Here is a 26,248-nt window from a genome sequence, read left to right on the forward strand (position 1 = left end):
TGATGATTCCCCAAGACAACCAATCGAGATTTTAGCCGTTCAACTTCACCATTAGACAAGTATTTTGTGCGATAGACCCACTGACTACCCAAGGCACGTTTCCCGGGAGGAAGTTCCTCCAATGTCTAAGTACCATTATCCTCTAACGCCTGAATTTCAGCTTGCATAGACTGTTTCCACCCGTCACTCGGCATAACATCCTTGAAGGACCTCGGTTCAGTAGTAGAAACAATAGCTGCAAACAAACTTCAAATAATTTGCAGAAAAGTTTTGAACACGAGCTCCAGATCCGGCAGAAGGTGACGGCCCAGCACGACAAACCCGAGCACCTTAGCGGGCTTGTCTTCGGTGGGAGGCTTGGTCGTGCGAACTCGTTCCTCTTAAACAACTAGTTGGTACGCACGGTCAAAGGAAGGCAAGGGATCACTTGACAAAAGTTGAGTGCGAAGACGACCATAAAAATCAGAATATAAACCCATCAAAAAATCATGAAGGCGTTGATTTTCACGACGTTCGACAAGAAGAGAACCAGCCGAGCATGGGGAGGCACATGTGCACAACATTAAGGGCTCATGTTTAAAGAGTTCATGCCATAAAACATTCAATTCACCATAATACGTGGAGACACTCATGTTATTGGTTTGTTCACATTTAGCAATAGCGGATTTTAATTGGTGAATCCTAGGTCCGTTAATAGTAGCAAATCTAGTTTTTAAATGACTCCATAGTTGATGAGCTCCGCGAAATTTGCTTAACGTACCTTTTACGTCAACATCAAGAGTGTTGAGTAACCAAGAAACAATCATTCGTTGACCGTCACCCAGTCGGCGTCGATGAAGGGGGCTATCGGACCACGCAGCGAGCCGTCGACGAAGCAGAATTTTCGGCGAGCCTCGAGCGCGAGCTGGACGCCACTCGCCCAGTTATCATAGTTGTCGGAACGGAGGTGGGTCGGAGGAGTAATGAAATCGCTGGGACGGTCGCCGGTGCCGAGAAAAAAAGGATTAGTAATATCAATCCGAAAAACAGACGATTCCGGCGATTTATCAGGGGTGTTGCCGGCCATGAGAAAAAAAATGATAAAGAGAAAAAAAAAATTACGGCTCTGATACCATGTAAAGAAGTGTTTTGGGTTTAATTGCTTGCCTTTTCTATTAATATCAATTATCAAACATATATATAATACATCAAAGTAGGAAACCATATTAACAAAGCACCCTATACATAAGAAAAGATATCCTACAAATCCTATACAATCTTTCCAAATAGATCTCTAACACCATCAAACTTGAAATCAAATTCACCATACATTGGGAAACATGTTGGTCATAGATGGTATGAATGAATAAAAAGTTATAAGTTCTTTAATAATCCAAGATCATTCATTTATGCAGAGAAATCACAGATTGATAATATTGAAAAATTGATGGAGCATGCGTCAAATACTAGTTTTATTGTCACAATTAAGCATGAGTTTCTTCCATTTTGGTGGCAGAACTTGTTAAATCAATCACCTCTTTATTTTAGGGCCTGTGTTTCCCCTGTTTATGTTCAGTTCAGTTCAGCTTTGGACAATACTTTTCCTCTCACATATAACTATTCATTTTAGTTAAGTTCAGTTCAGTTTAATTCAGTTAAGTTCAATTCAGCTGTTTTATACCGAAGAAAACATGCCCTTAATGTTGAATTATGTTGAACCCTAGTTTTGATAATGACAAAGAAACAAAGGAACAAACTAAGTAGTGAACTAATGAATTATTTAAGTGTATGGTGTTTAAGGTATCAATGCAAGGAACTGGAGAATACGAAGTCAATGAAGAAGTCAAGAGAGGATTTCAAAGGCTAAGTAAAGAAGTTTCTATGTTGATACTGGAGCAAGCATTGGATCAAGAATAATAGAAGCTAGGCGTTTTATTTTCTAGTTCCAATGTAAAGGAACAAAGAAAGAATGGTAAGGAACTGTGGCAGAATATTTGAGAATGAAGCGTTTGTTCCTTTGTAAGGAACAAACTAAGTGGCACTTACAAATATGTTAAAGGAACTGAACTAATATAAGGAACTAGACTTAGGCGTGTAACATGTGTAACGGTTAAAATGATAATGGAGTAAGTCATGCCTAGATTATAGGAAATTAGTTATTTCTAATTTCAAATGATAAAATCAGTTTTAAAAAGAAAATCGTTTTGGAAAAGATTTTATTTTTTCGGAAAATAAGAAAATAAATATCCGGTTGTTAGAAAGATTTTATTTCAAAGATATTATTTTCTTAAAGATTAAAATTCAGATTTAAAGAAAAAGAGTTTATAAAAACTGATTTTCGGATAATGCTCAAGGAACTCCTATTAATTAGGAGTAATGGCTGCATTTTATCCACGTTCATTTATAGTTCATGGGATCATGGGACATGATGTAAAACGTGTTCCTTAGGGGAAGGAACATCATGGGTAAATGGATTAAAACTGTACTCTAACATTAATCCCACGTTCTTCATGATTAACACTATAAATATAGAAGTCTAGATAAGTTCCAAATTGTGTCTGACTAAGTAATTAAGTGAGTTTAACTTATTAAGTGTCAGTGCCTTCATTCTCTCATAATAGCCATTTGTTCTTTGCCTTCTTACTCTAATTCCACTAAGCTTATTTCGATCAATTGTATTTTGGTTTTTTGGGTAAGGGAACTTTGAGTGAAGTTCTGTAAGAGAAAGGCTTTGAGTGAAGCTTGTATGTGTGAGAAAACTTCGAGTGAAGTTGAGAGGAACTGCTTAAGGGAACAGTGGTTCAAGAACTTGAGTTTAGAAACTCAATGTGGCTCGAGTTAGAATTAGGTTGTAACAGAGTTGTTTGGCCTAATTAGTGAAAGTGTTGAGTTTAAAATCCCTAGTGGTCGAGGTTGTTTCTTCTTGTTGGGCCCAAGAAGTTTTTCCTCGTAAAAATCCCTTGTGTTCCTTTAGCTTGTTTATTCGTTTAAGTTTTAATTTCCGCAAAAAGTTACGTTTATTTCTACACCTACAATTCACCCCCCCCTCTTGTAGTGTTCCTAGGTAAATAACAAATTAGATTCATTTCTCAGTAGAAACAACAATTTAAATGACAATGAAGGTAGAGACAAATTTCAAGGAGTTTTAAAAACTATTTGGGTAAGTTTTATTTGTTTCAGTAAAAATTTCAATTGAAGAAGTATAATGAATAAAAGTTAACTTTTTTTCTAGTTATTAAATGATTTATGGATTATTAATATATATTTCATCCTTCTTCTGCTTCTGAACAAATGCTCCATTTTGATTTTTACACTATTCAAGTGCTCACATAATCTGATTTGACCATATTTGCCTACATAAATATGTATAATTCAGTGTTGCTTTACAAAATATAGAAGGTGTTTCATACATATAATAATTTCAAAATATCAACTTTAATTTTATAAATTTGAAGTACTTCCTCTGTTTTTTTTATCTTTCTCACTTTCCTGTGCACATCTCCCATTGCACATATTTCAACTTAAATATCTTTCATTATATATTAGTAAAAATTATAACGATTGAATATTAATAATGTACTAATTGAGACAAATCAAATAAGACAACACATGACTATATTTTTTCTTATAAATTGAAGAAAATTGAGAAGATTATCCCTAAGTATGAATAGTGTCAAGATTCTAAGTGAGAACGATAAAAAAAAAAAAAAAAATAGAAGAAGTATTGGATAGCTAGAGAGGTTAATGGTGAAATTTTCACATATGCAAATGTCCAAGTGATAATAGATCATCTATTTAGAAGAGGGAGTACTTTTCTCCAAAAATAATCTGGAGACAATACTAATTTATCATGCGACATTAAGAGTTAGTGTCGACCTTTTAACTTTATGATAAATTAGTCTATAAAATAATCTCATATGAAATTTAATATTTTGAAAATGTATATTGAAGCACATCCAATAACATCTATACAAATATATTAAAATGTGTGCATGACAACCTCAGCTCTATGCGCCATGTGGCACCCTCCTTTTACCACTAGGATTTTGTCACATGTCTATTAACCAACAATAAGTCAATTGATCATTATTTTAACAAATATATATGTTGAAGTATGGGCTCGAACCCCTTACATGAGGTAAGGATTTCAAAAGATTCATCATCTGATCTAACATCTTTTAGTGATTCATGTTTCTATAAAATTATAGATATGTGTTGTAATTAGCAATATGACGGTCAATGCCTATATCCAACCATAAAAAAGTTTATTTTTCCTATTTGATTTCTTTTTGCAGTCATCCCCTTGCTCCATCTCATAATGATGCCTTGAATCGAACGGATGACGTTATAATAAGAATCAAGATACATTTACTACTACATCAAGTGATATATAGAGAATCATTTTAAAATTAAATTATTAATAGATGAAAAAATATAAATACTCGGGGCGGCATAGCCCGGACTTAAAAACTAGTTTTATATAACAACCAAGAACATATATAATTTTATTTATTGATATAGGAGATGTTAATTAACTAGAAAAATTCTTAAAAATTATTTATGTTCGAACATAGGAGTTGCTAAGCGTAAAATTCGGAAAAAAGAGTCGACTGTATGGAAAATACTACAGGGAGTTATGTAAGGGCTCCCTATGTGGCCTTCTTCTTGAAATATAAGTAGGTGTCATCAGTGGCTCAGTCCCAAATGTGGCCGCTATTTATGAAAGGGCATAAGCTAAAACTAGCTCAACATACACTGAAGGGTTATTGGTTAAATCAAGTTTTAGTCTTCATCATACCTCATGTAAATCAAAACTATGATGTATGTATGTATTAATGTATGTACTTAACTCAAAACTTATTTGGGAATAATTATGTGATGATAAGAAATAAGATTTTTATTAGTGTTTTTTTTTGTGGAGGTGGATTATTACTAGTATTTTAGAGCTAATAATTATTGTGGGAGATGTTTTTGTTATTGGACACATGGAATTTAATAGTAGATGACTAGATCAAGTTACTGAATAGGATTGTTGCTATATTAGAACTAATTAATTAGTGTGATGTTACTAAATACTAGTACTATTTATGTAAGGCAAAAGTTAACGAGCATTCTCGAGGTATTAGATAAGATAATTAAAAATAAAAATAATAAACCAATTGATGCATAATTTTGACATGTATTCTAAGATTTTTACCATTTCAGAAATCAGAAAATATATTAATGATTATTTGCTTTATTTAAAACCAGTTTTTTTTCGCAGTTAGTACTAAACACGACTACTATAGTGAATAATTTATTTATTTTGGGGGGTAATACTTATGTGAATAGCAGCATGCTGACCCATGCATACAAATGACGCAAATTACACATTTGTGACTTGTGCAATTTATAGTATTTAGTATAAGTATCAACTAAGTTAGTACCCATGCGATGCATGATTTTAACTAATATAATGTATCAATTTCTAATCACCACATATATATATGTGATTGCAATGGGAAAAAATGTTGTCATATATTTCAATCTAGGAAATGACTAGGCATTTTCCAAAACTACTTTTAGGTTTGAATCTAATCCATGTATATTATATTCATCACAATACTAATCAGGTTGCAAATAACTTATAAAATCAAGCATAACCTAATCAAAATCTTTTTATAATATACTATCTCTGTTTCATAATACATGCATCATTTCTCAATTTGACACTATTTCTCGATAACATCTGTCCAAATACTGCTAATTTATTTCTTGTAAATATCAGGAAATAATCTATCAATACTGCAATTAGAGCTTAATTTTTTTTTTGAAGAAATGGTCTCATTGCACTTCCCTGGACTCTCTTATACTTCCTCCGTTTAGAAATAGTTGCACTGTTTAATGTTTTTACGCTCGTCGATGCATGGTTTTAAACGTTAATTTCTTCAATTATCAATGAGTTAAAATTATAAAAAGTTAATATTAAAAAAATATATATTAAGACGAATCTAACAAGATCTCATACGACTATGTTTTTCCTAAAATATAAATCACCAAATAAAATGAAAGTGTAAGATGTGAATAGTAAACACTATGCAAATGGTGCAACTATTTCAAAACTGAGGAAGTACGTCCTACAAACCAACCAAACAACTAAACAAGCACACTTTTGCTCGCACAATAAATAATGTATTTTGGTACCTTATCCTGTTATAACGAAAGAAATAAAGCAACTAAGAATTAAAGAACAATCGACGACACTTGAATTAACGCGTGGTTCACTAACAATCCACATGTAAATGAGAAACATTTTATTATCTTTAGGAGAGAGAGAGTACATATTACAAAATATGAAGGCAGAAGTCTATTATAAAAGTGAAAGTATTGTGTCAGACCGTCTGACACAATACATTTGGTCGGACGACCACTCCTCTCTCTCAATGATGCGCTAAACATGAAACTCAAATTTTTCTTTGTTCGACAAAAACAACAATGAATTTCGGCAAAACATAAAACTTTGAATCAACAAGACCCACCAATAAATCAGATAAAATCAAAAGTCAAAAAACACAACACACAAACTTAGAAAAATCGTCGGTTCCTAACTGAGGTAGCGATGGAAATAGAGTATAATAATTTGAAAATAAAGGTAAGGAGCAGAAGAGAATTATACAATAGAGTGACTTGGTTATGTTTGGGGGATTCAAACCACCACTACTTCTATGCTTCTATGAAAGAGAGGTTTGCCACTAACAAAAGAAATATGCTGCATGACAGGAGTGGAAACCAAATTACTGATGCAGAGCGATTCGAGAATGCTGAATTGTTTTTAAACTTTGAATTTGAAGAAATTGGTGGGTTTTTTTAGATGATTTATGTGAAAGCCTTTTTTCAGAAATATTATTTAGAGGTAAGTTACTTTCATTTAGAGGTAAGTTGCTTTCATTTAGAGGTAAGTTGCTTTCATTTAGAGGTAAGTTACTTTCATTTAGAGGTAAGTTGCTTTCATTTAGAAGTAAGTTGCTTTCATTTAGAAGTAAGTTGCTTTCATTTAGAAGTAAGTTGCTTTCATTTACTTAAGTTTTGTTTTCAGTTAGAATAAAACACGTAAATGAAACAATAAGATAAGTAACTGAACTTAGAAGACATCCAACTGAAAAAAAATTGAAACCAACTGAAAAAAATTGAAACCAACTGAAAAAAAATTAAAACCAACTGAAAGTCGTCCGACCAAAGATTATGGTCGTCGGACGGTCTGACACAATACCTTCTTTTTATAAAATTGATATGGTACCCTTCTAACTAACCTAATTAAACAGAATGGCCTAAACTCGAAACTAAAAAAAACAGCTACTAAACTGCATACACTGAAATTTTCGTGCTTGGTTAATCCTAGCGCCTTCTCCTAGCCAAAACTCTAGCCATCCTCGATGGTCTCCTCTTCGCTATAGAAAAAACCTCAATATTTAAGGCGATAATCTTACAGCTACAGTTCATATTAGCTAACCAATTATTCTCCTTTGTGTACTTTACGACGTACTATTAGCTAACCACATCCTCCACAAAGAAGATTGTCCTGCTAGTTATCTAGCTTTCCTTGGCCATTCATGGAGACAACATACATGTGTTGGAGTTGGGGGGTTAGTTTTCTCGCTACAAAAGTTGCTTCAAAAGAACAAAAAAAAAAACTCCTTTTTCCACGTTGGTAGTTTAGAGTGTTTTTTAACTTCTTTGTATAGAGTTTTGTCACCACTTGGGCATGTGGTGTGGCCGGTGACGTGGTTGTGGGATATTTTAATCCAGTTACTTATTTTTTGCTAGAAATGAGCATTCGTATCTTCGCTGATTTCGTAACCTTTATTCTTTTCTTTAACTATAATTTCCGTTATCCCTTAATATCCGCCTAATTAATTGTCTTTCCTTTTTTCGGTTTTTTTTCCTTTCTCTACATATATTTTAGCTTGTTTAGTACTCTGGGAGACAAAGACAAAAATTCTTCTACTTGAAAATTTCAATGGAGTTCTTCTCTTCTTTGGGCATTGTTCGAAGTGTTCTCAAACTGTGACTATGTGCTACACCGGAGGAGCAGTGGTCGTGTATCCTTGAAGGTTGATTGCCAAGAGTTCGTGTGTATGTAACGGGGGAAATTCAACTTTAGGACAATGTTAATTCAACTTTCAAATAAATAAGTTTATTAGAATTGTTTTACCAATTATATTTCCTACAACATGGACCCTAGTACAAGTTAATTTATGTTATTTTCTTATATCAAATTAAGTATGGTCTTGACTCTTGAGTGAAGACTTCCTTAACTAGTGTTGGTTAAATTGTTTCCTAGATAAACAAAAAAAATTATGACTTCATTTATGTGAGATAATGAAGTATAGAGCAACTTAAATGTGAAAATGTTTTTCTAAACTCGTATCAAATGGAACAGTTTTGCTTTTGATCTAATGGGTTATATTTATGTAAAACATAAAAGCCGCAAATTATTTTAGGACAATATTTAGTCAAAGAAAAATCTATATATATCTAAAACTCAAGACAAACGAGACATTAAGCAATAAAAACATGTGTTTTAAAACTCGAACTCATGACCTCTCATTTGATATGCTAATGCACTAACCAACTACGCTACAAGCCTACAATACTTATGCTGATCTAGATAAAGGAAAAAATGATTAAAAAACAAGATAATATTTCTATTTTTAAAGACTTCATATGTATGTTGATAAATTATCCGGACCATATCGCCCGGGACAAGAGCTAGTAATCTTCTAAACTCCTAAAATCTTTTGTATGACTTTCAAACATGTGGTGCTCATTTATAGTCTACTCATTTATATCTCATGCATGTTTTCCCCCAAGAGAAAGTGCAGCAATTTCATACAGAAGTAGTGACCGATTGATAAGAGTTTCCTTCAACTAAAACAAAGGGTACTATTCTTCCTTTGACATCTAAAAGTAGTAAGAATGCATTTATTGAAGCCTGAATTTGCAACTCATTGCATTTAATTACTTATAAGAATAATGCTTTTCGATCTCTTCTTGCAAGTCTAACTAAATGTACGAAATCAACTCTTTGAAAAAAATGAAGCAGCTGCTGACTGCACACGTACATAGCTGGTAAAAAAAAAGTAAAAGTAGATACTTTTTGCGAGCATACAGGGGCGGGGCAAATATGGGCAAAAATAATGGAAATTCTATACAATTTCTTTAATTGAGCCTTCATCTGTTGTTTAAAAAAGATAGAACTATAAGATCGTATTTCCAACTAGCTAATGACGACTATATTCAAAAGTTTAAACAACAAAACTTTGATGAATTTCATGTTCTCATTATTCCTTCCTTTATACTTTTACTACTGATCTGAATGTTTTCTTTTATCTAATCTTCAAACAATTTACAATAAGGGTAATGTTATATGTAGCCCTTAGGGCTAAGGATAAGCATTAAATACATTTCTTAAAATGGAAACAGTTTAAGAATTCAAGACAAAATTACACATCATTTGAGGTAATAAATGCTTGATTCAAGTTTTTATTTCCATTTTAAGTTTCTTATATATTTTGGGGGCGCTATTTTGTCGCCATGATTGCATGGGCCAAGAACCACCCCTGCAAATATATGGCAAAACGTGTATATTTTTATGGGACGGAAAGGGTAACATGAAGCAAATGTGCATAAGATCATTAATAATTCCTTTCCTCTGATGTTTGCATTGATAGGTACTTCCTCGATCTATGTTAGTTCGCTTGTTTGATTTGACGGTAGGGCGTAAAACGTTTTCTTGGAAAACTATTTTCCTGGAAAACTGTTTTCCTTTATTTTCAGTTTTACATTGTTTGGTTGGCAAAAGAGTGTAAAACCATTTTTCGTTGTGGTAAAATTACTCTTATAATAACGGAAAATCATTTTTCCTTCAAAATGAAGGCAAAACTGTTTTCCGTATCTCTCTTGTACATTCCTCTCACTACCTTTTTACTTTCCCTTTCATTTTCCTTTCATTTCATCATTTTTCTTACATGGAACCAAACAACGAAAAACTAATTTTTAAATTGTGTTTTACATTGTAAATTGTTTTCCATGAAAATCATTTTACACTGAAAATGTTTTACGTCCTACCAAACGGAATCTTAATTTCTAATTAATGACAACATTACATGTTGTTTGTGAAATACTTATTTTCTAATCCTAGGTTTTCCTTCTCCAACCTTAGACTTGGCCTTCTAAAAAAATTAGCAAATACTACTTGCTATGATTGCCCAATCAGGCCTAATTTTATTTACAAACTATCCTGCATATCCATGACTCCACGTTAAATTATCCCATCATAGGACATAGATTAATATATTATGTAAAATAATTGAGCTATTATATTATATTTATAATTGCTTGACTCCCCATGTTCTAAGCAACCCCCACCACCCCCACACGAATTGAACACGGTATGTGCTTATGCCATATGACTTGCTCATATAGAATTTTTCTTATAAGAAATCACCTACTTTTAAATTAAAACTACTTATTAGGCCCGGGCTATGCCCCGGGTAAGAAAATTTTCATTTATTAATATTGTACTTTGATATGATAGCACTAAATACAACTTGGTCTAGTGGTTAAAACTTTAGTACATAAACTTGAGGTCACGGGATCAAAACCTATACTATGCAGTTTCTAATTTTTTTTATTGTACATGGATTATATGAACTAAAACTCCCTAGGGAGAGCACCACGTGGCACCGTTCCTGGTTTACGCACGCCTTTTAATATATTAGTATAGATTAGGTAATAGTAAGTCCAACAACATATATTAAAAAGAGATAGCAGCTAGGTCTAGAGGGAAGTTATGAGCATTACGTTCATGCATAACTTCCATACCAAAGTTAGCACGGTTAATGATATCAGCCATTTACTAGTTGTTGGTCCAGGTGATGCTCCTCATCATGATCATTACATGTAATTTAATTGATATCTAACTTTTTATTCAATCGTCCCTCGATTTTCTTTTATTATCAGCACAAAGTACAAGAAAAAAACAATATCATTTAAAATTTTGCTGAATTATTCCCTTCAATGTATAGTTTCAATATAAAAATTCTTCATATTCTTTAATGCATAATTAACTCTACAAATAGTCAAATTATGAAATAAGAAAGAAAAAATGGACTTTTTTAATGCACAATTAACTCTACAATTAGTCAAATCATGAAACATTAGAGAGAAAAAATGGCCTTGGAGCATACCTTAAAAGTCAAAACTAATGCTACTTGCATAAAAAACTTTTTTAAAATGAAATTATGGAAAGTGTGGTGTACTTACATGTCAGCCATGTCCATTAAACTAAATCTGACTCAAATTTAGAGGCCATTATGGAGCCACCTATAAATAATTAGGCAATAATGTATGAAAAGACTAAATTACCCATGAATATCCCATAATACCCATACCTATGAAGTTGTCCCCTATATAAAGTCCACAATTGTGAGTTCAAGAAAACATATACATCAACCACAATATAATCCTCTTAGATACTACTCCTTTAGTACTTATTTACATACATTACAAAAAAGATGTTGAGATATAAATTCTTAGTAGAAAAATATAAGCATTTTTATAGTTTTCTAAGTATATGTGTTGTGTATCTAATTACATCCATATGTTGGATAACCTCCAAAATAAATGAATTTATCATTTCTCATACAACACATTTTATGATTGAAGTTTTCTACTTCATTCTTGTTTCTATTTGTGGATTTGTGAGCTTAAAAAACATTGATCCAAGAACAAGATTATTATCATCATACCCTAATAAAAACATTAGGGATATAGATATGTTCTTCACCTCAGTTTCAGCAACAACTGTTTCAAGTATGTCTACCATTGAAATGGAGGTATTCTCAAATTCACAACTTGTTATAATAACCATTTTAATGTTCATAGGAGGAGAGGTATTCACATCCATGGTAGGCCTCCATTTTTCGGCCTCGAAACTCACATATACACCCTTAAGTGCAAGGAGTAGGGTTAACTCTGTTGCAAACCTTCCATTACCATTAGAAAGTATTGAGTTGGGAGTTATTATCCCATGTAGTAGTACTGAAGAAATTTCAAATAATCCTACAATGGAGAAAACAAAATCAGAAATAGATTTCCTAATAAAATCTAAATCAACTAGGGTTTTAGGTTTATTAGTTTTGGGTTACTTATTAATAGTACATATACTAGGGATTTCTATGGTATTTGCATACCTAAATATTTTTTCAAGTGCACATAAAATTCTTGAGAAAAAAGGTCTAAAAACATTCACTTTCTCATTGTTTACTATAGTATCAACTTTTGCAAGTTGTGGGTTTATACCTACAAATGAAAATATGCAAGTTTTTAGCAAAAATTCTGGTCTTTTATTGATTTTAATCCCTCAAATTTTACTTGGAAACACATTATTTCCATCTTTTCTTCGATTTTCGATATGGGTTTTAGGTAAATTTACAAAGAAAGATGAGACAAAATATCTTATGAGGAATTCTAAAGAAATTGGTTATCATCACTTGCTTCCTAGCAAACATTCTAAGCTTTTAGTTGTGACAGTTTTTGGGTTCATTTTGGTGCAATTCATACTTTTTTGCACTATGGAATGGAATTTTGAAGGTTTTAATGGCCTTAATTTGTACCAAAAATTAGTGGGAGTTTTATTTCAATGTGTAAATTCAAGACATACTGGTGAAAGCATTGTTGATCTCTCCTCCATTGCCTCAGCTATCTTGGTGTTATTCATCGTTATGATGTTAGTTTCTCTTCTCTATCTCTCTTCTTTTAGTACTTTATTCCTCCGTTTCATAATACTCGCTACACTTTTCATTGTGGAAAGTTCTACATTATTTCTCTCCTCTCATATATGGATCTCTTTTCTTTTTACTCTCTACATACCTCATTCTTCTCCGAAAATTGCCTAAAAGTCCGTGAATTGAGAAGTATAGTGAGTAATATAAAACGGAGGAAATATATTTATTGACATGCATATATATATATGGTAACTACTAACATGCTTATGCATCATTGCATGTGCACATGTACTTGATTCTGTACAGCGTATTTTGCGTAAGATTATTATGTTGTAGAGTGATATCATGAATGATTTAGTAAGGTCTATTAAGATATTGATTATTGAGTACGTTATTTTGTTGATAAAATTCATGTACTTTTTAGTAGTTTATAGAAGAAAAATCTTCATGAGTATAAATTTTTAGGTGTTTCTAGGAATATACCTAGAATCTATGACTTTTTTATTCAAACATGAAAAAAAAAAGTCACAAATTCAGTAAATGAATAGTCAAAAGTCTAAGGTATACCTAGTACTACTTGTTGGAAACATACTAGTCATGTTATTTGAAGGAAGGTGTAAATGTAGAAACAAACACAAATAGGTATGATAGTGAATTATATTGACGTATTATGACTGCTATTAAGCATATGACTCAACTACTTAGAACATAATAGTCATGTTGTTTGAAGGGAGGTGTAAATGTAGGAACAAACACAAATAGGACTAATAGGTATAGTAGTCAATTATGTTGACGTATTACGACTATTAATAAGTATATGACTCACTCAGGTCGTTTTTGCCTCAAATAAATATAATCATGTGGTGCTTATAAAGGTTCACAACGACCCTCACGAGGCATAGAAAGAAGATCCGGTGTGACGAGAACTCATCCAATGCGGTTTTGTTCTCTCACTCGCTCAGACAATCTATCGCTCTCAGTAGTTAAATAGAGAGAATACACAAACAAAAACTGAATATATGCAATAATTTTGATGACTTTTTTTCTCTATAATATTATATTTAATATCATTTTCTCTCTTTTTATATCACGAGGATTGTCAATTCTTAAGCTCACTCTAAATCTTTTCCAAAATTTGTCACCTAAGCATATTGCATTAAATTGATATATGACGAACCTTATGCCTAGTCGTGTGTTAGCTTAGCTCGCATGCATGCCAACATGGTCAGTACTGTTGATTAATACATAAATTCAATGGTGAGCAAAACAAGTCTATAATATGACAGAAAAGGAAGGGTCAATGATCCTTAAATTAAATTATATATATATAGTCAACGTGGAAATATTAGTCAGTTTTTTTTTTTTACACTTGCGGAATTTTATTAATTACTACAGAAAACTTGGAACTAGTTAGAGCACATTATTGAGCTATTTTATAAGCAATAGAAACTTATTGGCGATTGACTTTCAGGACACCATATGAAGTGAAGGAAGCAGCAAGAAATTGGATTTGAGTGATTATCCAATGATCACTCAAATTCAATCTCTTGTTGCTTCCTTCACTTCATGTGGTGTCCTGAAAGTCAATCGTCAACAAGTTTTTACTGCTCATAAGATAGCTCAACAATGTGTTCTAATTTGTTTTAGGTTTTCTAATTAATAGAATTCCGCAAAGTGTAAAAAAAAAAAAAAAAGCTACCAGAAATACTGGTCTTTATTCTATTAGTAGTAGCGATCGATTTTTCTTTATTTATTTCAATATCTAACACATAATTTCAACTATTTATAAGATAAGATAAAGGCTAACAGACACCTTTGAGGCGCTTGATAAGAAGAACATGTTATTATTTTTATTTGTTTATATAATTTTATTTGCCTCAGCTACCTCATTATTAAGGAAATCATTTGATAAGGAAAGAGAAAAATATTAAATAATTTAACTTTAGAATTATATATTTTCAATTATTGTATATAGATATGAGTAATTAAACACAAAAGTATATATTATTTAATTATTTTATATAAATATGATTATGTTTTATGTTTCTATTCATTTTTTGATGTTATTAAACACAAAAGTATAATAGAATAGCTTCTAGAAATAAAGAGGGAACAATAGGGGTAAAAGTCAATTTATGTGGAAAAGAGAGTAAACTATTAACACTTTGCTAAATTTTAATTCTTTTCAGAAAAAGTGTATAATAACGGGGTAAATTGGAGAGAATAATCTATTCTAGATCAAATTGGCAACCGAAGTAAACTCTTATTCTTTCAAACTCTCATACTTCTTCATTTCAAATTAGATGCGACAAATTAACCTTTTCACTATTCACACTTTTTACTTTAAGTAGATTTGTGATTTATACATAATGAAAAACATAGTTAAGTGGGATCTTATTAGACTCGTTCGTGACATACTATCATAAAATATAATTTTTACTTATATGTAATTATTGATAATTGAGATTAAAATAATGCATCGACATACGTAAAAATGAATTTGTCACATTTAGTTTGAAACAGAGAAAGTATTTAAATTTTCATATGAGACAGTACACTCATACTTCCACATGTGTACCTATCAAATGTAGGAAAAATAATTGAATTCTAGAGATTAAAGAATTGCAAAAAAAAACTATCTAGTGTAGGTTTCAGTTGACCTATATTATGTCAGCTGCTGGATTTGTCGCACAATAATTGATTTTTCCCTACCTCATTCATCTTGCATTTTATCATCAAGGGATATAGCATGAATAATATAAGCTAAGTACCACGATTGTAGTTCCTGTTTATAGAATGTATAATTGTTGACTTATTTAATTGATATGGAGTAATATTAGTATTCTAAACGAGAGATAATATATGTTATAAAGAAAATAATTAAGTACTCAATTATTAAATAATCAAAGAGACTAATAATATTAATTAATGTGTATTTGTTGAATGGTACCTTGCTTGTACTTGTTTAATTAATGCAATATTAGTTCTTGTTAATTGGTATGGAGTAATATTTAATATTTTCAACAAGAGATAATATATATTATCGACAAATTAATTAAGTACTCAATTATTAAGAAATCAAAGAGAATAATGGGGATCCCGATTGATTGTTATTATGATATTAATCAAATTAAAATAAAGGGCCTGTTCTCTCCAGCTTATTTTCAGTTCAGTTCAGTTCAGTTCAGTTCAGTTCAGCTCTAATAAGTTCAGTTCAGTTCAGTTCAGCTCCAATAAGTTCAGTTCAGTTCAGTTCAGCTCCAATAAGTTCAGTTCAGATCAGTTCAGATCAGTTCAGTTCAGTTCAGTTCAGTTCAGCTCTATTCTTTTATAACCATTTTGTTAAATATTATTATTATTATGTTGGTATAATTTATTTTACTAATTACTATTATTATTATTTAAATATTATCATTACTATTAAGTATTATTATTATTTATTATTATTATATTATTATTATTATTATTATTATTGTTGTTGTTTCTATATATTTTTTTATTGTAGCTTTACTAATTATTATTACTATTATTATTAGGAGGAACATGGTTTAGGTCAAAGCACAAATAAACCCCACTTTTTTTAGCCCATAAACCAATCAAATCGCGTCAAGACGGTTTATGATGTAATTTTCGCGGTCCGACCAATCATTATTTTTATTACTAAATATTTTTAAATTATTAAATCTAATTATGAAAATAGTAATATTAATTTACTTCTTAGATATTATTGTTATATATATCATCGTCAAGTATTAATATATTAATACAAATAATATAAAATAATTATTATTAATTATCATTACTATCATTAATTATTATTATTATTATTAATAATTTATGATTATTAATATTATTTATTTATAACTGTCATTTAAAAATATTCAAAATACTACTATTATTATTATTCATTATTATTACTTATCATTATAATTATTATTTAATATTCATATTATTATTGTTTAAAATATTATTTATATTTTTATTACATTCAATTTATTTCAATGTAATATAATTCAATTCAATTTTATTCAATTCAATTCAGTTCAGTTCAATTCAGTTCAGTTCAGTTCAGTTCAGTTCAGTTCAGTTCAGCTCTGATAAGTTCAGTTCAGTTCAGTTCAGCTCCGATAAGTTCAGTTCAGTTCAGTTCAGCTTTGATAAGTTCAGTTCAGTTCAGTTCAGTTCAGCTGTTTTATGCCGAAGAGAACAGGCCCAAAGTGGGTTAATGCATGATTTTCCTGAAATTGATTGTGCTAGACCTCAATATATCTCTTACGTAATATAATTCTGATAATATTATATGAGTAGAATGTATGTAGGAGAATATAAATATAAAAAAGGGTTCGTAATTAAAATAAATTTCATTATCTGATTATAGAAAATGGATTGAGCTAAAGGAAATGAAGAAAATTCTAAACTATTTGTTATTAATTATAAAACTTTCAAATAAGTCGAACAACCATAAATAATAAGTATGCTATCTGATACGAAATTCTTGAACAGCCACAATTGATAATATTCATTTTTCTTATATCATTTACGAAGCTTTGTCTCTTATACTTTTCTTGATCTTAAGCTTATATCAAAGAACTTTCTTTATATATCTTTGAGTTTTAAAAAAATTATCAATATATAATCGAAGTCCTAACTTTGATACATATGCACGTATATATGCTTGAAGTTTTGCAAGATTTTCACCTTACAACTTTTGGGCTTAGGATTATTCAAAAACAAATAGAGTAACTAAATAAGATATTAATGATTAAAATTATATTAGCGAATCTTTGAAAATAATTGTTGCCGAGAATAATTATCAAAATAATGCCTTCACACTTCACAAATTAATTAAATAATTATGTCAAACATAAAGTTAAATAAGTTCCTAAGTTTTGATTTTGGAATCAATCATGGGCTATAAATTATTGATTAAGTGACATGATACATGGTCTTCTCCTGATCCATCCAATTATTATTTTAATTTTCATGGACTCATTTAAAGACTAAACACATGATCATTCCTAGGATTCTTTTAATTTATAAACAATATATACTACTCCTTTTAATTTATTCTGAGATAATAGCTGTGATTATTCTAAAATTCATGATTAATTAGGTGGATTTTTTTTTTTATGTATCTTAACTATCTTCTATGTTTTAGATACATGAAATGTCTAAATTTTTATTTTGGATTGATCTAGTTTTAGGTATATTCGAGTGCATATTAATTAATATACATGTTATATTGGTCGATAGTTTGGGCAATAAGTACAAATTTCTTGATTGACATAAGAAAAATCTTAACTTATACTTCTTCCGTTTCGTTTTAAATGTAACAAAGGGTATTTTTTATGAGATATAAAATATTCATTTGTTGCATTTAAAACGAAACGGATGAAGTATTCAAATTGCAACCATAATTCTAACAATTTTTTTTTTCACTTTTTGGTTCTTCTTTAATTTATTTGCATATTTTTACTCAGGTATCTTCCACCTTATACTTCATTTGTGCCAATAAAAGATGAGGAAGGAGAATTGCCTCAAATACTATGTAAAAGTGAAAAGAAAAGCAAAATTATGTTGAAGAATATCATATTTTCTCAACTCAGTTATCTTGCCATCTTCATCATGATCATTTGCATAACAGAGAGGCAAAACATTAAAGATGATCCCCTCAATTTCAACATTTTCAACATTGCATTTGAAGTTATTAGGTAAGGATCTAATTTTCCTATTATTTTTGTTAATCACAATTAGTATTAATTTAGAGAATGCAAAAATTATTAAAAGTGACAGTCTAATTTTAATATAAAAGTAGACCTAGTAACTAAATGGATTAAACTAATCACTGAAAGAAATTAACCTAGCCGCTATTGGGCTAATTCTCTTTTTAATATTGAGCTTATCATTGCCTAATTTTAATTTAAAAATAGGCGAGCTTTTACAAGACAAACTCTTAGAAAATATGTACGTGCATGTAGCTAGAAATTAACTTTTTAAAACTTTATGAAAAGTAAAGTTTTATATCTAGTTACAAAAAATAAAAACAAATAGCTCATATTTTCTCCGTATATTCTTACTCGTAGAAATTTTAATTTTAACAATATTTTCTTTTTCTCTCTACCTCTCTTCTCGTGAATAGTTGTGTCATGATCCAATGTTGCAAGTAAAAGTAAGCAGAGAGAGTATCACCTAGAATTACTTACGTCGATCAAATTTTGCTACATAAATTTCAACATAATCAATTTATAATGACATATTATCACATTTTCCCCCAATGCTGATCATTTTAAGTAAAGATGACATTTGAGGCTTGGCCAGGCTAGGGCAAGCTAGCTTGTGCACGAGTCGTATCAGGCCAACCCGACCAAAGACTAGGGCTCGGCCACGGCACCACCCATAATCCCACCATGTTGTTTGGTCATGTTATGATTCCATGGTGGGATTATGGGTGGTGCCGTGGCCGAGCCCTAGTCACCGTTCTCCATTGTTTGCTTATTTATTAACATCGTAGAAATTTGCATTAAGAAAAAACGGAATTACAACCTAAAGCTATTACAATTTACAACAAAACATGAAACAGAAAGCAAACGAACGCTAAAACTAAATATTTATTGGCAGTGCATATGGAAATGTTGGATTCTCAACAGGCTACAGCTGTGGAAGGCAATTAAAGGCAGATTCAACTTGTGTGAGTAAATGGTATGGATTTGCAGGGTATTGGAGTGATCAAGGAAAGATAGTTCTTATAATAGTAATGTTCTTTGGAAGACTCAAGAAATTTAACTTGAAAGGAGGCAAAGCATGGAAGCTCCTTTAAACCAAATTGTTACAAAATATCTAGAAATTCTTAACTCCTCCCGATATATAATACGTCTTATTCATACGAAAATATATGTTCGTTATGATTATCTTTATATGAGTAAGGAGTATAATATCGGGTGGAGTTCAGGATTCTTTGTTGTATGTTTATTTATTTAGATTTAAATCTGAAAGTGTGTGAAATTGAGTTTGCATATCTATGTTTTTAGTTTATAGAAAAGTTTTTGTATAACCTATTTAAAAGGGATAATGTACAATAAAATACTCCAAATCCCTTGTGTTTCAACTTAATTATGGTTTTGTGAAGGGAGAACAAGAGGGGGTGTAAAAACTTTTGTTGTATTTTGGCACAAGAATGTTGTATTATAGAAGCAATCAATAAAGTTGTACTTCTTTCGTTTTATTTTTGTTCTACTGTCTAACTTTTAACACTATTCACATATTTCACTTTGACTAATTTGTATTATTTATATATAAGGAAAAATATAGTTACGTGGCTGTGAAATAATACCGTCAAAAGCCTAATCTTGATAACTCTGAAAATACTTTTCCAAATCTAACTTTAGTAGCTTTTGTATAAGACTACTTCAAAGCTTAAAAACTCCGAGCCAAACACTTCTTAGCCAAAGTATTTGAAAATTAATACTTCCTCTTAAATACTCGCAATATTTGAAATCTTCACAAGTACCAAGGAAAAAAGCGAAATAGAAAGATTAAAACAGAGAAAATATTGCCCAAAAAATCAACGTTGTAAGTAACAAAAAACTTCCTAAAATAAAAAACGTTGCAATTATTAAAAAAAACGTGGAGAAAGTATAATTTTGACTTACTAAAACACACCAAACTACGCCCAAAATAATGGTCAAACACACCTTGAAAGTTAGATAAGGTACTTCCATGTACATACAGTCATACACTGTTGCATACTTTTGTCACTTTATACCACCTATGAATTTTTTTTTAAAAGGTAAGAAGAAATCCGTTGCAATAAAAAGGAAAAATTGGGAATCTCTCCTTATAAGGGGTGAGACTCGATCCCAGGATTTTTGGAATCGGAGGTGATGCCAACACCACTAGGCTATCACTTGCCGCTCATACCACCTATGAATGTGATCCAGTCCATCCCCCCTTAAAAGAAAATAAATACTTCTAATTTATACTGTGCTAAGATTCTCAGTATCTGACAACTTTTGGGTGGATTCAACTTCAACACCACATGCATGATTAATAGTGAGCTACTGAGTAATGCATCAATGCATGCAATCAACCAAGTGACCAACCAACTGAATAAGGCGTACAGAGTTGAAACAACTAATAATGCCAAATATGTAGATGAAGAAAACAACCAACCACCTGATGAACATAATTGTTGATTCATTCATTGAGCATCTTAAAACAATAAGAGCAGAACTCCTAAATTGTCAATCTTCTGCTACATGAAGTTCTGCAAATACTTGTTTTGTTTCCAATGCCAGAATTCGCAATTACTGCCTACCCAATGCAAGATCGTGCCAAGTATCTCCATCGGCTACTGGAGTTTCTTCGTCTGTGCAGAGAAACAGAATCACAAAGCGTAACCAATACTTAGCTTTTGCAAGAAAAGTGTAGGGGAAAAACACGATTTTAACAGGAGAAGTATTTACTTAAAAATGACAATAAATAGTTGTAATGGAAACTCAATACTGGAATTAGGGTAGTTGAACACAGTGACAGAGAGAAGGGTATATCCTAATCGCCTCAAAAGAGGAAAAAAAAATCCTCCGACGAATTAGTTGTAGCAGAAACTCCCAATTCTGGAATTTGGCTAGTTGAGCATAGTAGAGGAGGACATATCTGAATCCCCTCTGAACAAAAAACCAAGTGAAAGCAAGTTGAAACTATGTATTTCAGAACAAAACTCAGCTTATGAACAGGCCGAAAGAAAATGTATATTCATCTATTCAGATTCTAGTCCATATTTTCAAATCCTCGGCCCACCCAAGAACCAAGGGGAAAGCCATATTTTAGACGTGCAACAAGTGAGGCATATAACATGCGTGCCTAAATGTGTATTGGACACAGGCACGAGTCCAACTATCCAAATCGATTATGTGATAGAAAAAAAGTTCATGGTTTTGTCCCAAAAGGAAGTATTGAAGAGTTCATATCCCCATTTTGGAGAGTTCGGGATCCAACATGGACATTGGAGGTAAAATGAAGAATCTGTGTAACATAAAGTAAATAGACAAAACTTCCCAATCCTATTCCTGATAGTTGATAAAAGAGTAGGATGAAACATACAGACGGGTTGTTTCCTAAGTTACATCTTGAAGTCAAACATGCATTGACAATGTCCTCTTTAGGAATTAAATTCGCCAATTTTGAATTTGTAACACGGTCCATAAAAACAGGTAAATTTTTGGACCATGGAATATTGAGATTTGAGCAACAAAGACTATGCTCTCAAGTTCACAAACATCTAAAGCTCAGTCCAAGAATTGGAAGGGTGATGACAAATTGGGGAGAGAGAGACGAAAAAACCAAATCCATAACACCATCCAGAAGCCCTTGGTACTGATACCACCTCAACATGGGACACATCAGACATTTGGACAACAATCCCTTCCAGTGAACAATAATGAACCCAACTTTTTACCTCAATACGGAAGGATGATTCGTCAAAGTGAATTCTTCTAGCTAAATCTTGATATACATATATCATGTGCGCATGCTTGTAAAAGGAGCACATAACACAATAGAAAAAAACCAAGTATTTCCTCTTAAGACTCCTTCCGCTAACAAGTTACCTAAGCTCTAATATCAAGCATCATTAAATTTGCAACATGTAACATTACCTCACATAGCCTAAGTATTTTGTTTACTTTTTGCGTATGAAAAATACAAAACCGGCCATTTCTCATAGGCGAACTGGAAAATGTTGCAGGAAAATATTGCACTACAAGCCCTTAACTTTCACTTGCAACATTGATCTAGAAAGAATATAGTATAGGAAAGGAAAAGCTTTTTTAAGATTACATGACAATGTTCATTATACGGAAGCACAACACTTAGCTTGTTCATTCACATATGCTGCTGTTTGTTTTCAACTCAAGAAAAGGTGAACCTTGGCAATTCATTCTCAACTATCGGACATCCAGCTAAAGGTTTAATAATCATGTAAGGAAGACAGCACGATGTCTAGTTTAATAATTGTTCAAGGTTTTCTATGGTAAAGCTGCGAAGATATCAATTTTTTAGGCGTGCAACTATTAATCCTCATGCTTGAACCTTTCCACTTGAGAATTAAGTCAAGATGACAATCTTGTAGCATTCAGCATCTAAAGCCAATGATCCTCACTCAAGACTTTTAGGCCACTTGCCCTAGTTCAAACAACGTAAGGAAAACATGAATAACAAATCTTAATTCCATAAACATAATAAAAAATAAAAAATAAAAAGAAGTTACCATCAGCCTTCCCGGACGTCATTTACCACAAAAATATTGGTGATGTACCCACATCTTTGAGCTCACCCACAAGGTTCTTAAACATGAGTCTAGATGGTGCAAAGCATCATCTTTAGTCTTCCCATAACAATCATGGACTGTGTAAGCTTAGCTTAACCAAATCAAAAACTCTAGAGATCAAGAAAAGTCTGCAATGCCCGATTTCGTGGGGGAAATGCCTATTGATCTAGCAAATTCTATATTTAAATTGGATGAGACCTTAAAATATAGTAAATAAGTTTTTTGCAAGGGAGGTCTCATTCCTCAAGCTACTAAATATATGCACTCAGGTACTAATAGATGCCATCGATCTTAACAAAGAAACATAGTTAATTTTGAAATGTCTGTTAAACTCTCTCAGTGATCATGTTGAGACTTGAGATTGTCCAACTCCGCCAATTTCACCATATCCTGTCTAAATTCAATCACCAACCTTCAAAAATAGAGGGAAACTACAATCTCTACTCTCTAGTAGTTATCTTTTCATTTTATTTTGTTACTTCACTAGTTAAGCTCCCTAAAGATTGTAAAGCAAGGCCGCATGTGAGTGTCCAAACACTCTCCATATCAACATTGATCTACTTCATGTGTCCTAGTTGTATATGGCAAAGCATATTATTGCTTTTCTCCGGGTTTCGCAGCCAAATATGTATTCTTGTCTATGATTAGCATCTGGCTATAGATAAACCGGATGAACTGGCCAGTTGTTCCCCAATTAGTTTTGCTAAGTAAATATTGTTGTGGGCTTTCTGATTATGATAGCCTAGATTTCCATGTAACGCTTATAGAAAACGACAAAAACTAGAGAAGAATCCACCTTTGTTCCTTGTTATCATTGAGGCCTTTTGAAATCTAAGATTAGACACCAGCCCACAACCAGTGAGTCATAGTGTCACCAGAAGGCAAGTACAAATATGTAATCCCCATCAAACAAATCTGTAATTGCCAAAATACTCCAACAAGACTGATTTCGACGAAAGGTAAAGCTAAGTGCTTATATGGTAGACACAACTTAGGAAGTGGAAATTCCTAGAAAGGGGAAGATTGCGAAGTTGTTTGGTGAACCAGAACATAGGAAATTGCATAAGTTAGAAAGTTCTACTTCTCGCAAAATGGAGAAAGTATGTGGAACTTCCCATGAAAGTTGCTCCCAATACTAAACGAAACAAAATTTTGAAAATGCCACTACATCAGAAAAATAATATCCTAAGACATACGGCTTCTTATGTGCAACCAAACAACTGCTAAGAACATACAAGCAACCATCATAAATCCAATGATACAAAAATTGCATTACAATCAAGTCGGAGACCTAATCAGAGAAGAACCCATGAAAATCCCAGATGCATCTGCCGTTCAGAAGAAAGAAAAAAGCTACTACAATTACAAAAATAATCCTTCTTTACTCTCATATGGCACACCGCACATATTACCCAGAAAAACTGTAAGAATTACAGACCCCTTCAAACCACGACAATCTAATAAACCACAAAATAAACTTTCTTTAACTACATACTAAACTAGCATCCATCATCACAGAAATTAGAAAACTGAAGAGGTAGAAACAGTATTAAGGACTTAATTAAAGGCAAAACAAGCACCAAAAAGACCGAGAAAGAGAGTGAGAGAAAGAGGACTTACTGGGGTCATCAGCATCTTCAGTTCGAGCAACTGCCATTGGTGGTAAGACAATTTCTGAAACAAACACAACCACAAAAAAAAAAACTGAAATTCAGAAAGAAAGAAGAACATAAAAAGAACTAAAAACAGAAGAGAAAAAGAGAGAGAAGGGTAGAGGTTGTCACCATCATGTGGAAGAGTATCTCTCATCCAATCTTCATCAACAATATCAATAAGGATACCTAAGCTCAATAACTCCGCCATTTTTCGCTTCTCTGCTAATTCTGATCATTCAGTTGAGAGAAAATTCAAGTACATCAGTTATAGTACAAAGTGGCGGATCCAGGATTTTGGATAAGGGGTAGCATAAAATTGTGAAAGTACTACTATTTGATTAAGCAACATGAAAATTTGGACTAAAATTATCTCCATTTTCATCATATGCCCATTATGAAAAGCAAAAAAATAATACCCATCTCTTGTTTTCTCTTCATGATTCTAATGATTATATCTAATTAAGAAGTCTAATTTGTAAACCAAAAAATACTTGTCAACTTAATTGTTCTTCCAAGTTTCATTTGTGAATTGCTAATTTATACACATAACACAATTACACAAACTCAACTAAGTAGAATTTCTTTCTCCCAATTTTTTACTCAGCATTATAGATACTAAAGATGTACTCAATTTACAATTACACAAACTCAACTAGTCTAAACTTTAACTAATTGTTCTTCACTTTTCTCAGTTTCTGCTTGAAACTATTTTTTCAACAAAATAGAAAATTATGTAATTAGCGATAAAAAAAAAAAAAAGGTCTGAAATTGTGATGTATCACTTACAACACCAGTAGCAGAATAAATAGTGATGTTGAACTTTGATCAGTTTGATAATCTTTGTAAAAAAAAATCATGAATTTTCACCAAAACTCATGCAAGAAGCCTCCACATTTCAACAACAAAAGAACCAAAATTTAACATCTACCTTAAAAACTCAACAACACAACAAAATTCCCAAATCTAAAAAACCACAAAATTGAATTCAATCTTCAATTTTCTTCTCTCCAAATTTTGATATTGGGGAGGTTATTAATTTGAAAAGCTTCATTTCTTTTTCTTTTGTTTATTCTGTTTGATGTAAATAGATTTGCAATTGAATTACCCAATTTACATTCTCATACCAGTAGAAACAAAGGTAAATATATTTGAGAAACAAAGATAAGACAATAAGATAAAAGGGGGAAAAAAAAAACACAGACTTCTAATACCTGTCGCAGAAGTTGTAGGCTGAGTTGCGTCGAGTAAACCGTTGGCGGTGCAGCGAGTCAGGGGAAGGAGAGCTAGACCTGGGCATGGGACAGGACGGGCCTGTTCACGGGCTCGGCTCGCGAGCTTGGAGAAATGATAGGCCGGGCCGGGTTCGAGCCCGTGAGTGGCGGACGTGGCTTGAAATTTCCGGATTTTGTCCACGTGCTTGCGGGCCGGGATCGTGTCTCTTGCGGATTTGGACCGTGTTTTGTGTTATTTTTTTGAGTTTTGGGTAGTTTTATGCTAAAATATGAAGGAAATGGGCGTTCGGT

At 31.9% G+C, this 26,248-nt stretch overlaps 2 protein-coding genes across 4 annotated transcripts; one reads left to right on the forward strand and one right to left on the reverse strand.

The window, feature by feature from the left end:
* Positions 1-11,475: 11,475 nt before the first annotated feature.
* LOC104902377 (cation transporter HKT1;3) lies at positions 11,476-19,968 on the forward strand. The gene is made up of 3 exons (XM_010690137.3): positions 11,476-12,748; positions 18,227-18,457; positions 19,365-19,968. Exons 1-3 carry the CDS (start codon positions 11,535-11,537, stop codon positions 19,561-19,563), a joined length of 1,644 nt encoding a protein of 547 aa, XP_010688439.2. The 5' UTR covers positions 11,476-11,534; the 3' UTR covers positions 19,564-19,968.
* An 899-nt stretch (positions 19,969-20,867) lies between these two features.
* On the reverse strand, positions 20,868-26,190 carry LOC125492281 (anaphase-promoting complex subunit 13). Of its 3 annotated transcripts, none has more exons than XM_048634506.2 (4): positions 25,937-26,190; positions 24,855-24,953; positions 24,691-24,744; positions 20,868-21,111 (listed from the first exon to the last, which is right to left on the reverse strand). In XM_048634506.2, the coding sequence occupies exons 2-4, from the start codon at positions 24,931-24,933 to the stop codon at positions 21,050-21,052; spliced, it is 195 nt and encodes a 64-aa protein (XP_048490463.1). In that variant the 5' UTR covers positions 24,934-24,953; positions 25,937-26,190; the 3' UTR covers positions 20,868-21,049. The 3 variants fall into 3 exon arrangements, with proteins under 3 accessions (XP_048490463.1, XP_048490465.1, XP_048490464.1); XM_048634508.2 differs by lacking the exon at positions 25,937-26,190 and adding an exon at positions 25,654-25,835; XM_048634507.2 differs by lacking the exon at positions 25,937-26,190 and adding an exon at positions 25,512-25,653.
* Positions 26,191-26,248: the final 58 nt, after the last annotated feature.

The sequence above is a fragment of the Beta vulgaris genome, chromosome 8 (genome assembly GCF_026745355.1).
Source record: "Beta vulgaris subsp. vulgaris cultivar EL10 chromosome 8, EL10.2, whole genome shotgun sequence".
Taxonomy (NCBI): domain Eukaryota; kingdom Viridiplantae; phylum Streptophyta; class Magnoliopsida; order Caryophyllales; family Amaranthaceae; genus Beta; species Beta vulgaris.

Bases quoted from the DNA above. Each gene is read 5' to 3' on its own strand.
- LOC104902377 (XM_010690137.3), top strand. From the start codon at position 11,535: ATGTTGAGATATAAATTCTTAGTAGAAAAATATAAGCATTTTTATAGT. The intron at 12,749-18,226 runs GTTAGTTTCTCT...ATTTTTACTCAG, and splicing joins GTGTTATTCATCGTTATGAT to GTATCTTCCACCTTATACTT. The intron at 18,458-19,364 runs GTAAGGATCTAA...ATTTATTGGCAG, and splicing joins ATTGCATTTGAAGTTATTAG to TGCATATGGAAATGTTGGAT.
- LOC125492281 (XM_048634506.2), bottom strand. From the start codon at position 24,933: ATGGCGGAGTTATTGAGCTTAGGTATCCTTATTGATATTGTTGATGAA. The intron at 24,745-24,854 runs GTGACAACCTCT...TGTTTGTTTCAG, and splicing joins AGATACTCTTCCACATGATG to AAATTGTCTTACCACCAATG. The intron at 21,112-24,690 runs GTAAGTCCTCTT...TTCTCTGCACAG, and splicing joins TGAAGATGCTGATGACCCCA to ACGAAGAAACTCCAGTAGCC.